The sequence below is a fragment of the Lutjanus erythropterus genome, chromosome 4 (genome assembly GCF_056507025.1).
Source record: "Lutjanus erythropterus isolate fLutEry1 chromosome 4, fLutEry1.hap2, whole genome shotgun sequence".
Classification (NCBI taxonomy): domain Eukaryota; kingdom Metazoa; phylum Chordata; class Actinopteri; order Lutjaniformes; family Lutjanidae; genus Lutjanus; species Lutjanus erythropterus.
The window spans coordinates 35447453-35465690 of NC_139320.1; the positions used below are offsets into that span (position 1 = coordinate 35447453).

General features: G+C 40.8%; 1 protein-coding gene across 2 annotated transcripts in view; it reads right to left on the bottom strand.

The window, feature by feature from the left end:
* The window catches only part of schip1 (schwannomin interacting protein 1), a 326809-nt gene extending 308571 nt beyond the window's left edge, over positions 1-18238 (bottom strand). Inside the window, exons 1-5 of one of the 2 annotated variants that reach the window (XM_084717798.1) lie at positions 18173-18238; positions 17848-17941; positions 6963-7030; positions 6655-6741; positions 2610-2751 (exon numbers count right to left, since the gene is read on the bottom strand). In XM_084717798.1, the coding sequence (XP_084573924.1) occupies positions 2610-2751; positions 6655-6741; positions 6963-7030; positions 17848-17941; positions 18173-18195 (414 nt within the window). In that variant the 5' untranslated portion in view covers positions 18196-18238. The remainder of the gene's footprint in view (positions 1-2609; positions 2752-6654; positions 6742-6962; positions 7031-17847; positions 17942-18172) is intronic. The other variant, XM_084717801.1, reaches the window with a different exon arrangement.

Genomic DNA, 18238 nt, shown 5'->3' on the forward strand with positions numbered 1-18238 from the left:
AGTTTCATGAAATATTCATGAAGTATGTTTGAACCCCCCTCCCCTACAGGCCAGCAGCAAGGTCCTTCAAGCCCACACAAGCTCACACGAACACCACACACACACCTACACTCCCCCGCACACACAGATATAATGTGGCACCCTGGCCTCACACTGATGAATGTCTGTCCTTCAGAGAGCACAACAGCCACAGGAGAGTGATACGGTGTGAATGAGGACAGACGAAGACAGCAAGAGAAAAGACGACATAAGAAAAAAAACAGAGCAGCAGGAGAGGGTCTTATGGGCAGCAGAGGTGGAGGCAAGAGGAGTGACGCAAGGGGATAGAGAAGGTAACAGATGTGCAGAGAAAAACAGCTGTTTCTGTCCAGCAAGATTTGGCTGATTTTGCATATTAAGTATAAGATTAAAGTGCACATGAGGTCCAGTATGAAGAGTAGATGGAATACTGCTGTAATGATGGAAATATGAGGTGTTTTTATACTTATATTGATTTTTGATTCATTTTGTTTGTATTTATGTACTGATGGATGAGATGGGCATCAGATATGCATCATGCTGTAGGGCAATAATACAGCCAATCATTTTACAGTATTTCAAAATATCTGTTTAAACTAAACTAAACTAAAAGCTGCAAAGCTACGATATTAAAGTACTTTACTATGAGTGAGGTTTCTACTTTAAAAATGTTCTGAAAGTAAGTTTTGGTAGCATAGTTTACTGAAAAATGCTTAATCGAATGAAGTGACCCCTATGAGTGTTATATTACTGTAGATAATATTACTGGATTATAAGAAAATTATAGGATCATTTTGAGTAGTTTTATCTATAACAGTATGCCATATTTTATAAGCTCATCACTGTAGCTTGTCAGATAAATGTAGTGGAGTAAAAAGTACAGTATTCCCCTATTAAATGTCGCAGTAAAGTACTATTAAGTAGAAAGAAATATAAATGCCCAAGTGAAGTACTCACAACTTTATACATAAAGGGACAGTTCATCCCAAAATCAAAAATGCATATACATATAAATACATATAAATTTTTCCCCTCTTCTCAAATATAACAGAACTATATAGCACTTGGGTTGTGGTGCTCAAAGCATCTTGCCTTCAGTTTGTCCTTATAATATAAAAACAGCCACTATTTTTAATTTTTTTTTACACTTTGAGCACTACAAGACACATACCTAGTTCCATAATGCGTGAGAGAATGCAGACATCTCTACAGTACAATATCTCCAAAACTCCTACCAAAACAATCTGGATGGATAAATATCATCACAAGCTGGAAAAGAAAAAATATGATGATTTGGGATGAATTGTCCTTTAAAAGTTTGGGAGATTATGGGTTGATGCACACTTCCTCCACAGGTGTTGGGGGGGGGGGGGCATCACAGTATACCCACTGTTACTGCAATCACCAGTGCACTGAAAAGACTGGGTGGGTGGCAGATATAACACGTAATTTTATATTCCCAATCAAGATCACGTGAGAAAAAAAGGAAGTAAGAAAGAAAAGGAAGCGACAAGGAGGGGAGAGGAGGGGGAGGTTCTTTGTCATCTTGGTTTTTAAGTTACAGTAACTTTCTAATTAGGAAGACATTTGCTGCTGCGCTAATGAACAACAAACTCTTTCAAGCAGAACAAACAACCTAAAAAAAAAGCACACACACACATAAACACACACACCAGGACACCAGCCCATCTGTTTGCTAAGGGAATCTTGCCTTTCTCCTGCACTGCTTAAACAGAGAGTGGGAAAAAAATGCATCCCACACACACACTGGTGAGTATGCAGACATGACATCATATTTTTGTACCGAGTCTCTGCACAGAGCGTGGGCAGGCAGGCGTGCGCGAGTGGCTTGTGTGCCTCAGTGTGATTACTACACTGCGAGAGCCAACGCAGGCTGAGAAACCAGCAAAGCAGACTGTGCATGTGTGTGTTTGTTTGTGTCTGCGTGTCCTCGTCTGTCACTTAGAACTTGAGGCGATCTAAAGGCATCTTTTTGCATCTCTGCATTCATCTCTTTATCTCTGCCTCCGCCTTTCCCCCGCCGACTTTGTTTCTCTCTCCCTTCTTCTCTTCTCACTGTTTATCTGCTGCTCATACAGTTGCTTTTTTTTTTTTTTTTTACTCTGGCTTTTGTTTGGCTGCCATGCCCTGTGAGCACTGTTTAATTCTCCACCCGTGCTCCCTCGGGAGAAGGAACTGGTGAGGAGGAGGGGAGAGGGGTGAGATGGGGGAGGACAAGGGCAGAGGCACTTCATTAATCAATCAACCAGCTTTGAATATTTACCTAATTAACGGCTAATTACAGGTCTGGGCACACTGCCAGCTGGCACCGCGTCTACCTCCACCAATACCGACCCCCGCAGTCCCCCCAGATGACACTAGAGGTAAACACCCCTCCCTTGTACCCTCCTTTCCTCTCCTCCTTTATTAATCTATCCATCCATGCATCTATTTCCCCATTCCTTTCTCATCGTCTGCAGAAACAACAGATCACAGCTGATGACTTAAAGATGTCCAAATCCCTCTCCACCTGTCTCATTCTCACGCTGCACCATATGGCTGTCTGTTTGGTTTTCTTTACACGGTCTTACCGGAGAAATGTTGGTGCTCATCACCGCGTCTTGGAGGCACTCGGAAGTCACCGTCTCGCCACGATGATGGCCGGTACGGTTCAGGTCTTGCCCCTGCCAGCCCCCTCTGCGGGACGTGCTTGCACGCCAGGCCCGCTGGATCCTGGGAACATAATTTGACAGAGTACATATATCATTGACTGCTTTTATATGAGTACTAATTTTCCAGTTATTCAAAATATGACAATAAAGGTCATGTATAGCATACAGAATAATCAATTTGGACCGTCCTAATTAGGCCTTATTCCAAATGTAGTGTTGTATGTAATGTTTACAGTCAGTTCTGTTTATTGTAAACAACCAACATCCAAATCCAACATTTTGCATTGCTGGTGTAGAGAGGCATGCACAAAAAAAGCCCACAGTCATGGTTGGAAGAATGGTTGTAGAAAAATGCCTAGTTTTAAACATTATGAAAGACTTGGATATCTACAGGTTTTTGGATATGCTTCAGTGTGCTTTGAATATAATCATAAGCCATAAACATCTTATATTAATCAATATATGTCATTATGTTAATCAGTTGGCTGAGTCTGGTTCCACTCGAGGGACTTTATCTTACGCTGATGTGCAAGTGGACAGAACAGGGTGCAATGGAAAATGAAATTATGTTTTACTTTATAATTCATTATTATTGTAATATCTGAGCATGGCTAACGCCCAAGAGCTAAAGGACGAAACATTGAAGATTGGGGATTCAAACGGCGAGCTCTCGTAACACAATCAGCTGCAGCATTCGTTCAGCTAAAGAGCCAGGCTCATTAGCAAAGATACATGCAGCTGTATTAGTGTGTTACGTATGTCCAGCCCAAATAGAAGCGTGTCCCAGCACACCAGGACTGAAGCTCAACTGGAGGGACTTCCACAACCAGGTGGAGGGCGCTGGAGAGTGTCCACCACTGCCAACAATGTAACATCCAAGCGTGGTTAACACTTAACCCTAAGAGCCAAATGATGAAACCTGAAGATTTGAACCGACAACTTCTCATAACACAGTCAGCTGCGGTATCTATTCAGCTAAAGAGACAGTTTCATTAGTGAAGAGTCATACAGCTGTATTAGTGAGTTACATTACCATCATTATTATACAGCTCTGCTGGCTGAAGTTCCTCAAGAAGGAGCTGATGTGCAGGAGCGAGGGAGATGAGAGACTGGCTGTGAAGCTGCAGCTGAGCACCCACCCGAACTGGACTGAGGTGCAGCTTAAACCCCGTGTGCAAAATTACGCACAGGTTATCCACCCACCATCAGGCTCTGACAGACGTACACAGACTGTTTACTCCCCAGCTTGGACTGGTCTAATGATCACGTCTTGTTCATTTATGTTATAAATCATGTGTTCACTCTTCGTTTTTCTGGATCCACCTGTCATGTGACTGATCTGTTAAAGATTATCTGACAGCTGTGATCTTGTCCTGTGCACACTTTGCAGGTCTATTAAGATTTATTGGACTTTATAATTAGAAAAATAATTCCTAATTCCTTAATAGTGACAATAATTTTACACAAAGGCGTGCACACACACTGTTTAACATGAGTGAAAGGTGTTTTGTGATTGTAGAGGCGTGTGTGTGCACCTCAGCCAAGTGCAAGACACACACACTGTATGCTTTTAACTTCAATATTTACACTTTATTGTGGATAGGAAATTTGTTTAAAGGACATTTTACTAATCCACACTCCTGTGTGGGGAAAAGACTTAACATAAATGAAGGTGTTTTGTGTTTTGTACCCAAACATGCCAGGAGCTATCTTGTGCAGACAGACCCGCTGTGCCGTGGGGATTGGCTTCAACCAGGTTTTAGCCGGTCAAAGGCAAAGTGGGTTTTACTCCAATGCGCCAAGCACAAGATAGCAAATGCACCTGCCCACGCCTTCGTTTTTCCTTCATTTTTAGACCTCCCACCCATGGCCACACAGATGAGGCACACGTGCATTTGCTTTCTTGTAAATGTGGCAAAAATGGCAACTGTGCTGGTATAAAAATAAATAAATGTAATTAAATAAATACATGTGGAAGATACACCAGGAAATGCATTTACTGTTTTGCATTGTAGAATAAATAACTGGCCTCATTACAATTATAGAGATAGGATGATAAATGATGTCAAGATTGGTCAAATCTCATTTCTCTTTCAATTTCTTATTTAGTGAGCTTCTTATGTCTTGGCCATTCTCAAACATCTCTTTCCCGAGTATTTTCCCTCAACATTGCTTGTTTTTTTCCCTTTAAATCCTGCACACACATCTCTGACCCCTCCCCACCTCTCTCACCCCTGCTCTCAACCTCCTCAGATCACTCTCTCTCATGTCTCTCACTTTCCACTCTCTTTCATCCCTGTAGTCACCCCAACGCCAGGGTCCAGGATGGAGTGTAGGATCAATTACCCAATGGAGGAACACATTCACCTCCAGTGGAGCAGAGAGACAGCTGAGCCAAATGGAACAAACTGAATTAAGCCATAACTCCTAGCTCCAAAACCAATACCCACCCCTACTTCCTCCATCCCTATTTTCTCCCCTTTTATTCTCATTTTGCTCCTTCTATCTCTCCACCCCCCTCTATCTCCGTGCTTCTGCTCCGCTGCCATCTCACCTTTCTACACCCCAATCATGTTAACTCTACGCAGAAACACTGGCTTTCTCCTCTCAATCCACGACTTTCAAGAAGTGAAAGCCTGAGGCGAGAGCTGTCCTTCCCTGTTACACCTATAAAAGTGTGGGCCCACGTTTAAGTAAAATGGCGTTATATGGTAGTCTACGAGAGTTCACGCACTCTGACCCCAACTCCAAAACCTAATCAGAGGGAAGATTGAATTAAACCTACACATGAATTGATCTCTCCAACACATCAACCATAATGCGCTTTAAGGTCACGTAAGTGGCACTCATATGAAATTGATTTAAAAACTGTAGAAAAGAAAAAGGATAGATGATATAGACTTTTTTTAAACTAATACCAATAATTGATAGTTATGTACTTCTCACGGCCAAAGCCAACAAGATAACCAAATGATGATTTCACATTTTTGTATTTTAAGAAGTTCATATAAATAGTAGTTGATGCACACCTGAGGGTAAGAAAGGATATAATGTAGAGAGCAGACATGGATGAATAAATATTCCATTACTCTAACAGACCAAACTGACAGCACTATTACACTACGACAAAATCTCTGCCAGGCGTAAAGTGATCATGCAAACATTTGTGTGCATATGTGTATACATGACCAACTGACCTACGGCATGCCCACAACTAATCTTGCATACTACTGGACTGATGAGCCTAATTTTTTGTGTATATTCATTAATGTATGCTGAGGGACGTATATTATTCACAATTTTTGAAAATCCTTGAAAAAAAGTTTTTTTATGCCTTGGCAACAACATGGCCTGAGCATTTTGCTTTTGGGTCATCCCATTCTCATCAATGTGAAATCTCATGAAGGTTTAGAGGGAATTTCTTCAAATTGTAGTCACTTCATCTTTTGGTCCAAATGGATGTTTGTACCAAATACCACAAGACACCGCGTTCACAAGAATGGGACAGAGAGACAGACAGACGGATGGACAAGACAACCCATAAATATAATGCCTCAAGCCATGACTGTCACCAGTGTAGAGGCATGAAAATAAATGTAATTGTAATGCGTCACAGATGAGAAAAATATGTAACTAAATGACATTTACTAATCAAACTGTGATTCGAAAGGGATTACATCCAAATATTCTCTATGTGCTGCCCCTAGATCTGCACTCTACTGAGGACACTCTTCAAGTTCTTTCTCATTAATTACATCATAAAACTTCACAAACATACTTTAAATTTTGTAGAGCATTTTGCAGAAGAATTCAAATCAATGCTTAACCATAATACCGTCAAATCATGTATTATAGAAATCTGATGATAATTTATAAGCCTCAGTATTTATCATTCATCCCTAAAATAAATCAGATAGAAAGACAAAAAAAAATAATAACACAAATAAGCCAGGTGATAACTCACACAATAGCCTTGACCTCCAGGTGCTGTTGTTGCTCACGACGATGAGGACTATTGTCATCTTCTTCCTCACTCCTACGAGGATGGCTTCTAGGAATAACAAGAAAAGACAGAAATATGAAAACACAATAAAATGCACACACTGTTCGCAGCCCTGCCTGTATGCTGGTAAGAGGAGTTTATGTTCAAGAGTAAGGCCTTGTTACAGCAGAATAAGGATCTTGTATAATAGAACGAGGGCTTTACATTACAGCAAACCATCACGATGTCCATGAAAATAACAGTGGTGACACTATTGCACCATGTCTTACCTCTCCACCTTGAGAGCTGCTTGCCCTCCACTGTGGTTGCAGTAGCGATGATACCTCTTCACTTCTTCCTGCACAGTGAAAAGCACCAATATGTCAACAAGGTTTTTAAATGCCAGGGATATGCCACCAGAGGAGCTGTGCTCAGATAAAATATAGTAATAAATCTGCAGCATTCCCTGTATGTGTAATTGCCACCCACACATTCTGTCTGTCTGGCATAGCTGCATAACTAAACCAAAACAGAGGAAAATCGCTCTTTTTTCTTTCTGTTATCTGTTTATTAACCTTAAAAGTGGCAGCTTCTCTGGGTCTGTTAACATATGCATAAATAATTATAAACACACATAGTGATAGTGGGAAAAAAAAAAAACAGCTAAGGATGTGCGTATGCTATTGCTAATGTGTGCTCTACAGTTGCCAACCAGCCAGACACCTGCTGCAGGCCAGGGGGTGAGGCCGAGCTCGAGCAGCTCTGGGGCTACTGCCTTAAAGCTCAATGGGACCAGACAGATGGACGTGCTCCCAAAACAGCAAAGCAGCTCCCTCCATCTCTAGTGTTCACTCATCTCTTTGTGAGCCAACAGGGTGCGAGCTGTGAGTGTTTGTTTATGTTTGTGTTTGTGTGCTTGTGTCTATATCAAGAATGTAAGGCTTTAGTACGTTCACAAATCTGTAAGATACAGGATCAGGATCAGAGATCAGATCAAAGTAGAGCTGCAACAGTCATTTGATTAATCGATCAGTCAATCAAAAGAAAATTCATTGCCAAGTATTTTGAGAATTCATTAATTGCTTCAGTCAGTTTTTAAGCAAAAATGCCAAATATTTGTTGGTTCTAGCTTCTAAAATGTGAGGTTCTGCTGCTTCTCTTTGTCATTCATGATAGTAAAGGACTGGAAAAGATTTTGGACTGATGGTTGGACCAAAAAACAGTCTGAAGACATCATTTTGAGGTTCTGGGAAATTGTGTTGAGCTTTTTTTCCCACAATTTTATGAAATGAAATCAATTAATCATGAGAATAATTGGCAGATTAATCAATAATGAAAATAACTGTTAGTTGTGGCCCTAAAATATATAGCCAGCTATTTCTCTCAAGAGTTGGTGAGGACCAAAACAGAGCTAAGAAGAGAGTTAATATTGTATTTGCATTCATCAGGGGACCAGTAACACGACTCCAAATTAATGCTCATGTTGCTCAATGTTTCTTGAATGTGTAGTAAGCGACTGTTTGCGAACAAGTTTGCCATAACTACCTAATGACTGATGTACGCAAATCGTCAAAAACATTAATTGACAGAGATTTAAGCATAAAATGTGCAAAAACTGTTTTCAAATTTCACCATTTTTCTGTCTGGATGAGAATTTCTATAAAGAGCAAATATCTGACCTTGGTTTGGGTGACGTTCTCCAACCACACCACATACGACATGTTTAAATTTGCCATTAGCCCCAATAAATATCGGCACTTTTTTAAACTGGGATGTACTGTGCCAGAACACATCACTGCACCAGCAGTGTGCATCCAAGCCAATGTACTATAAATCTGGGTACATGTAATCCAGACACTGTGTGCTATTGCTGCATTACTTGAACAGTTGTGAATGTTCTTGCTTCTCCTCTCAGTGGATCCAACAGGGATTAAATGTTCAGAATGCCAGGCAAAAGGCCAATAAGGGTTTAAAATATAACTGTATCAACAAGTGTTGTGTTGTATTGACTGTAGACTCCATCCAGATGTTCAAGCTAAAATAAGAATCCGTGACGAATGGCAACGGGGGTGTTTAATGTGGGACTGAAAATAAATAAGTGTGTTATTAAAATACATTTTAAAGACACATTTTTTATGGTGGAATATACACACGGGGGAATCTAAGAGCTTATAAGAGCTGTTTGTCAGAGAATACACAAACACTAGTGTAACTTCTCTTTAAATGAAAAGTTAAAATGTATGTTCATAATAAAATACTGAATATTTAATACTTTTTTATATTTTCTCTTGTACCAGAGGGAGCGAAATCTTATGTGATCTCATGGGAAAGCAGACGTAAAACAAACCAGAGCCTGATGTGGTGCAACAGTTTGTAGTCTCACTGATTTGCAGTGAGGAAAAAAAACTAAAGCACAAGTCAAACAAATATGGATGAGAAATTGTTTGAGAAGACAAACTCAAAACAGTTTATGTTTATTCTTCAGCCAGAACTGAAGAATGAAGATTTTAAATGTCAGTCTGTGAACTAGAGATGTGCAGCTCTGACGTTGCCCGAAACCTCATGTATACATAAATCATCCACCTGCCACCCACCTATTGTCTTTAATTTAGAGACCTGCTGTCCCTTAGATGTCCCTTGTCAAAGGAAAAAAAAAAAAAAGACTGCTCAACTCGTCAGTGTGTATTGCTGTAATAAGACAGAACAGATAGAGGCTTGTAAAAAATGCAGAGGGAGAACATTTAAATGAGGAACTATAAATAAGGGGAATCATGAATATATTATAATATAATCTGTTGCACTTTGCAATTTAAAAATCCTGGTGATAACATGCTGGTGAAGGTGGTGAGAAAAGGTGAAGCAAGCGGTTCGAGCAAGGCTCATATTGTTATTTTAAGTGCCTGACAACACTATGGAAAGGACTGCAACAGTGAGAGACCTTTTTAAAATGTGAAATATATTTTGTTTAACTAGAAACAGCTGATTTATTGCTCCCGCCAAACTCATTCAAACTTGACGGAAACAAAATAACACTTGCATTTTTCTCACATCATCTTTTCACGGTTCAAACAATCTCCAACTCTGGATTGGTTGTACATTACATTTTGAACCCATTAATGCTATAAATATTGCAAAAAAATCCTGATAGTTTTACTGAATCTAGTAACAGGAGAGACAGAGAAAAGGGGACATTGCAGTGGTGTGAACATCTTATTAGGAATCTCATTTGTAATTGAGATACTGTAGCCTAAATGAGAAACTGTGAGCAATACTTTAAAACTGATTAAAATTTATTTCTGTAGTTAGATGAAATGCTTCTCTGTTTTATGTGAGGAGTTCTGTAGTTTAGATTGAATATGTCTGTGTGTGGTGTGGAGGAACAGTGATGCTACATGTTACCTGCTCTCCTAATGACATGATGTCTCTGTGGGTCGGGATATTCACGGCTCTGCACATTGGTGTTTCACACGTTTTGCATAAAATATTTCTGACAGGGTTTCTCATCTTGCTGTCCACAGAAGGTCAAAAGAATGGCAGCATGGAATTTAGTGAAACTGTGGGACATTTGAATTGGAATTTACATATAGCCTAAAAATTCATATGACAGTGTTAAAAAATAGATGCTGATGTTATATTCAAACTGGGGAAAACAAAACCTATGCCCTTGTGTTTTGGTTCTTTTCTGCAGCTGCTATCATTGTTTACTCGTTTTTTACAGATACTATCTTTTGTGTGTTTACAACCAACTGTAATGTCTTAGGTTTCTGGACTGGATAAAATGCACTAAAGTTATATGAGAGCAATAGAAACACCAGGGGAGCAACACAGCTGCAGCTGACAACAGGAGAAACACATTACTTGTAACATATAGGGTACATGACAATCCATTAAATCGATAGCTGAACACATGATGGCATGAAAACAGGGATATTAACAGAACTATGCCTCTTCTGCTGAGCATGTAAACAGCTTAATCGCATTACTTTCAATATCAAAATAAGGGCAATCAATAGACTGAGAGGCTGGAGTCAGACAGTAATGAGCATTGTGTCACTGAAAAATGAGGCAAGGAAGGAAAAGGGGAAGGAAAGGGAGAGAAAACAACAGCGCATAGCAGAAAGTCCGCTGCCCTTTAATTTATGAGTTATTAAAATCATAATTTCTCAGAGTCCTAGTTCTATCACAGAGATCGATGGCAGGCAGAGCTAAATGTCCACACCATCACACACACGCGCACACACACAGTAAGACAAAAGCTTATTCCTCTGAGAGAGTGGGAGATGGTCAGCTCTTTGTGCCCTTCAGACTAGTCGCCCACAAACATTCACTCAAAAAATAAAGGTACTAACTACAACCATAATTTTGGCTGGTGGAACCCTTTCAGAGAGTTCTTCCTAGAACCCAAAATAAAGGGTTATACCCAGAGGAATGTGTAAAAATTCCACCCAGAACCACCTATGGGCCGTTTTTGCACCACATAAGCTGTAGTTCCTGGACTGGTTCGATTCAAGATACTTGGAACCTTGGTGCTTTTTACTCAACCAGCCTGCATTTCCACTAGTTATAAGCAGAACTGTTGTAATCAAGAATGTCATCATCAGAAGGCGCTGCACAACGACCTGTAGAATATAACACAACCGCTTTGGTTTCCAAGAAAAACTGGCTAATGTTTGGTTCTAGCCTGAACCAACTTTTTGGGTCCCGAAACATTTATTTTTGGTGGAAATGCTCATAACCGTTCATTATTAGGAGTCTGAACTGGAACACGGACGGTTCCTTGTTGGTGGAAAAGGATTATAGGCGAGGCTCTACAGAGAATCTTTCTATGTGCAATGGTTCCACCCAGAACTCTCCCTGGCCCTCAAGAACCTCTCCACCTTCTAAGGGTGCTAACAAGAACCCACACAGAAAGTTCATCCGAGAACTTTTTATATTCCAAGAGTATCTATGAACCACCAAGGCGGGTTCTACCAAGCAATGGTTTTATCTAGAACCTACCCAGAAAGTTTTACTAAGAACCCTTTTATACTCAAAGGGTTTTATCTAAAACACAACAGGGGTTCTGCTGAGAACTCTTTTAATGTTATTGTGCAAAGAACCCTTTGATGAACTTGATGAAAGTGTTCAATAAGTCCGTCTTTAAAAAAAGATTATTAAGATGAAAAGAGTTTCTAATGGAACCCTTAGTCTTTACAAAGAACCCTTGACAAATTCTTTCTTCAGAAAAGGGGTGCCTCAGAAGCAAATAGCGTTGAGTAGCAACTCAGGATTTCAAGAGGAACCCTTTTGGAACCCTTGTTTCTAATAGTGTACAAGCACATGAACACATACCTGAGTGCACCGAGAGAACAAACAGGCCTGCATGCACACATACCGACACACACACACACAAAGTCACATGTAAACACACACACACACATGCACATACATCAATCTGATCTCAGAGGATTTGATTGCGGCATGGTGATGCACTCAGACATCTGCATCAGACTATTGGCTGTTTAGCCGCAGCTCAACTTGCCGATCAGCCCAGGGAAATGTCCAATCAGGTGGGGAGCTGTACCAGTGGAGATGCTCGTTAATCGCAACATCGGAAATCAATTTACATGCGCAGCGTGTGCAAGGAGTAATATGGAAGTCAACATTTACTCTTTTGCCTGAATAAAAAAAGAGCCCGCTGAGAGATGGAGGTGTTACTAACTGATGTGCTCCTGTGATTACAGGATTTGAAACACTATTTTCTCTTACTGTTATGGCTATGAGGTAAATCAAGTACTTTCTCCAGAGGGAAAGGGATGCATTCATGTAATTTCTCCCGAACCTTTAAATCCTATTTGAGTGGAGAGGAGACTAACAAAAGCAGGTGAGAGAAAGAAAAAAAATACTTAGGTTTAGAGGCGTAAATTGATGAAGAATCAAAATGATATATTTTATTGACTAAGAACTGCAGTGAGAAAGCAGTTTCATGCTGATCAGATAACAACAGTGTGTATGGGCCTATACATTCACACAGGGTGCTGCAGTTACACGGCCATCAATACCAGACTGAGGCAGGAGGTGTAAACTCACCTATGAAGCACAGATAAGACACAGTGACACCAAAGAGCCCTGAATCGTACACACACACGATGTGTGGCTAATTTCATATCTATAAGTAAGCAGTTCGTCAAATAGAGACAGACCCATTTCTTTTACAGCCAGTTTTAGAGTTTTATAGGTGTGATTCAAAAGAAATGGCTCCCCTAGAATACCCTTTTAAAAGCACACAAGCTTGGGCTGTACTAGCGATTATCCATTATCAGTTAATGTTTTGATCTTTTTTCCATTTATTGTTTCATCTGGAAAATTTACCCAATGGTGAAAAATACACATCACAAATTCTCAGATCTTAAAGGGATAGTTTGATTTACTTGAAGTGGGGTTGTATGTGGTGTTCATTTATATTCAGTGCATTAACTAGAGTATATGCCTGAATCCGTCTGTGTTATTGTGTGACTTTAGTGTTTCAACGGGATAGTCTGAGTTCACCGATGTCACACAATAAAACAAAGAAACTAGTCAATTGAGTCAGCAGTAGTGTGGCAACTCCTGTGTTGTGCGAGTTAAAATCAAAGTTTTTCCTTAATGATTCTGGTTACTTCAGAGAGGATGATATTTCTCTTACATACCGGATGTTTCCAATTGGAAAAGGCTGTCTGACAGTAAGGTAAAATGGTGAAAATATTCTAGTAAATGTTCTAACATAGTGTTGATAGTGATAGAGATTTTTTTGGGTGGACCTTTTTAGGTTTCTAATATACATTTTGCTGCTGACCTGTCCACAGCAGTACTCAGTACTCACCTCTGTGCTGGGACTACTTTCTGCTTCTCCAAGCTGGGGGCATGCCAACTGTATTTATTACACTGACGATCAATAACTACCTCATACAACCTTAATTTAAATAATATAAACAGTTTGAGGTTTTGACCATACAACAGCTCATAAGTAACACAATGTAGAGAGAAGCACTGAATCCTTACACTGGAGAAACTGTAACAAGCTCTCACTTGGCATTTCTGCTTGATAAATGTTGATTGATCCTTTATCAAAATCGATGTAGATACATTTCCTGCTGATTTTGGCTAATTGATGAATAGATTCAGCACAAAAACACACAGAATACAACATGAGCCTTCAAACCTACATTGAGGCTTTAGTACAGGAGTGAAGAATGCTGAGAGGTTAGAATAAAGAGGAAGTCTGGGACATGCAATGAGGGAAGCAAGAGCCTATCAATAAGAAGGGAGATGAGGCCATACATTTATTCTAAATTGGGAGAGGAGAAGAAGAAGAGAAAGACATCCCAAGAAGTGTGGAGATGGAGATGCGGCGACATGCAGAGATGAAGGTGTGAGAGCGAGAAAATGACCGTACAGTCTATCAAAATGCCAAATGGAGCACTTGGGATTATTCCCCCTGCTACTATTAACCAATGGGGAGCTGCTCTGGTTAACATATAGTGAGGGAGGGGGTGAGAGCATGTTCACATACACACACACACACTTGCCCATCATCGGTGAAGGGGCTTCTTTCAGTGATCAAAGACTAAGCTCATTCATTTAGACCAAACCAGCCTTCCAAGACATGGTAATGGGATAGGATGGAAATGAGTACAAAATTGGCACTGTAAGTGTGTGTGTGTGTGTGTGTGTGTGTGTGTGTGTGTGTGTGTGTGTGTGTGTGTGTGTGTGTATGTGAGAGAGAGAGAGAGAGAGAGAGCGCACACCCACACACACACACACACACAGAAGGAGGGTATATAGCACAGTATATCTCTTCGTCATGTGACCATGGCAAACCAAGAGACACCTATCTGTCAATGTGCAGGCTCATCTCGCTCCATGTGCAGGTTATTACGACTCAATCGCAGGAGCGTTTGAGTGAGCTGGTGCAAACAGCACTCAGCACAGCTCTGTCCCACTGGGGGAGAGAGATGATAATGCACTTCTGAAATATGACACCCGTCGCTGGCACCACACTCCCACTATGTACAGCCCTCTATATATATTACAGCACGGCTGTATCTGTGCCTGAGTCCCATGGTTTGTGCCAGTGAACTAAAGGCTGCCCCATCCTAAGCTCTTAGGAGTAACGGTGCTAACTAGAACCTTTTGGGGTTCTTTGGATTGTCCCCTTTGGGGCCTTTTTCCACCAAATAGACTCTGTTTCTCGAACCGGTTCAGTTCAAGATTCTTGGAACCTTGGTGCTATCGAGCAAACAGCCTGGATTTCCACCAGTTTTGAGTGGAACCACTGCAATTACGGATCATCATCAGAGGGTACTGCACAATGCACAACAGCCTATAGAATATTTGTTCCACCTGGGGGGAATGCTTCCAATGGTTCTAAATTTGGTACTTTACCAGAGTCAAGCCGATACCATGTCGCTGAGAAAAGGACTATTTTTGGCTCCTGATAGAATCTTCTATCTGAAAGGGTTCCAGGTGGATGCCTCTACCTGGAACCAAATATAAAGGGTTACACCTAGAACCATCCATGAAAGACTGCATCCATCCCTGTATGGGAACTTCTGCCAAGAACCCTTCTATGATGTAATGGTTCCACCCAGAACCTTCTCTGCTGGTTCTATTCAGAGCCTTTACACTTTTCAGGCTGTCAACAAGGTTCTTCCAAGAACCCTTTTACATTCCCAGATTTTCATCTAGAACCCACTTAGGGGGTTCTACTGGGAACCTTTTTATATTGTAAGGATTTCTCTTATAACTCTATTGTCTTCTGCTGGTTCTATGAAGAACCAGAATTCTGATTTTACAGATGAGGCAGATTGAATCCCATATAGTGTGGTTGTCCCTCATTTTAACAATCTATGTTCAAACTGCAGATTTTTAAATTGTACTTTTCATGAGTAAAACCTTTATTTAAAAATCAACAACTCTTTCTTCCTAAAAGTGTTCTTAATGGAACCACAAAAAAAGCTGCGGTCTGGACCCCACCATCCACTTGAGTGAATAATTTTTAAAACAACACAGGTACTGTTATAGTTATCATTCTTGGCACAGACAGACCTTTAGTCTTACAAAGAACACATGAAGAACAATTTCTTCACAAAGAGTTCTTAAAAAAACAAATGGTTCTGGGTAGAACCTCAGCCCTTTAGGAAGAACATGTCTGGAACCCTTATTTCTAAGAGCCTATGATACAGAGTCTGAATGAAACCCGTGCCTGCTTGATTACGCAGGAGTTCATTCAATTAAAAGAAGTCTGCACACTGGGACAACTGAATTAGGAGCAACAAGGGGCTTCATGCATGATATTGATGAATGAATTCAAGATTCAAGCTGCATGTGCTGTGTCAACAATGTCACCTGTAGTGTGTATTTCATGCTTAACCCCATTAAACGTGACCCCCCCTTTGGCATGCTGTTTAAATGAGCTCAGTGTAAAATGGTTAACAACACGGGCCCGTGGCCGTAAAATCCAGCTGTCCCATTGATTATGGGGTAATAGCTGGACAGATTAATGTGTTTCTCAGGGGGTTCACGCCTCGACAATGAATCTGAATCACTCACACAGACACAGCGAGTGGAGCAGCCTCCATATCCAATAACCTGCATTTCCATCCTCACTCATATTTCATACGCCAATTACTGGTTAGTCCTTCACCGAGCTTCTTCGTGTCCTCCTCGGGAGTCTCATACGAACCTCCTCCGACACGGCGTCTCACATAGTTAAGCTGGATCAATTTGGAAAATGTCATTTTTTTGATAATGAAATTCTACTGTCAGGTGGTGCAGTGGAAACGGACTGGAACAAATCTGGAGCCAAAATGAGAAAGTTTAGGGGAACATGCAATGAATACAAGTGTATGTGTGAATATGCATGTGTGTGTGTGTGTGTGTGTGTGTTAGGGGTGGTTGCACCATCATAATATATTGCAGAGTGAGCCGAAAGCTGTGATGGAACAGTGCTTTCAGAGCTAACGCGCTCAATATCCCCAGCCACCAATAATGTGCAACACTACATCACTGCATTAAATATTCAGAAGCTCAATACAACCAGGTGAATTTGTGCACCTACACTCATAAAAGCACACACAGAAAACACCACACGCCTCTATTTAAGATGATTCCAGCAAAAATGAAGCCAAGTACAACAACCGCTCACCACGAACCAGATGTCAAAGTTTGAAAAGCAAGCTCTGATCTCAAACTTGCCACTTCACCCAGCTGAGCAGTTCAAGCTATTCCCTGCTGGTAATGAAGTCATTTGCAGTGGGAGGTACGATATGTAGTATTAATGAGACCTTTTCAGCTGCTGCCATGACAAAAATCTTTAGGTGGCCTCAAGCCGACAAGAAAAAAAGCAATTTCCCAAACCATATTGAATTCAACCAACTGTGCCATTTTGAATGGGGGACTAAAGAAGAACTTTAATTCAAAGCAGTTAATGTATAGAGAGAGTGGAGAGATTTAGTTTTCACTGTCCATGGTGCTGATGCTCCTCTGTTGTCTCTCCAGCTGTCAAACCATCATACTTCTGTTTGGATGTGATGTTTGCTACTCGTGATCATTTCGATTTTCAGTTAATCTGTTGACGACTTTCTCAATGAATCAATTAGTTCTTGATCAGATAATAGTGGCAAATGCTGATCACTGTTTCTCAAAGCCGAAGGTGACATCCTCAAATATCTTGTTTTGTCCACAACCCAAAGATATTAAGTTTATTGTCACAGAGGACCAAAAAACAGAAAATACACATTTAGAGGCTGAAATGTAAGAATTTGGACTTTTTTTAATGACTCAAATCAATTCATTATCAAGATTCTTGTTGATTACTTTAGCAGCTATATTTATATATGTGTGCCTCTTTATCCCTGAAGAGAGTGTTTGTTTCTGAGCAGCATCAACTTAATGTTGCTAAAAAAAAGATCAGAAAGAGAATTTGGACAGTCTTCTTTCTTTTCTTTACTCCTGAGCAGCATCAACTTACTGCTGCTAAAAAAGATCAGAAAGTGAATTACATCATTGCTGAAATGTTCCCCCACCGGCAGAGAAGATTTTTTTGAAAAAAAAAAGCTTTAGCTGAATTTGAGAGGAGGGGTAGAGAAATATTTGCAATCCAGTTTCCAGTAAAGACATCTACTGTAACAGCCCTCCTATATGAATGCCTCTTACCTGGTTAGTAATGCACAGAGCAAGGTGTTTCCTCTCTCGAGCCACAGCCAGACTCCCGCTGCGCAGCCTCGCCTCCTCTCCCTGGTACATGCTTCTGCAAGGACACCGCTCAAGTTAAGACACAAAAACTCTCCAAATCTGCACTAAACGCTACGAGCCCTCTGCATGTGAACAGCCTGTGCTCCTCCTCTGCGTGCAGCTGCGGAGACAGAGTGCCGTTGTGCAGGATTTTATCGAAGCAGCCTGTGCAGGGGGGGATTCTCGTTCATGCTAAATAACCAGTGTTGCCGTGCGCGTATGGATCAGGATGAGATGTGACACTAACCTGTATGTGCCGTTCCTCAGCATGACGAGTCCTCTGCCTCTCTCTCTGTCTCTCTGCTCGGTCAGA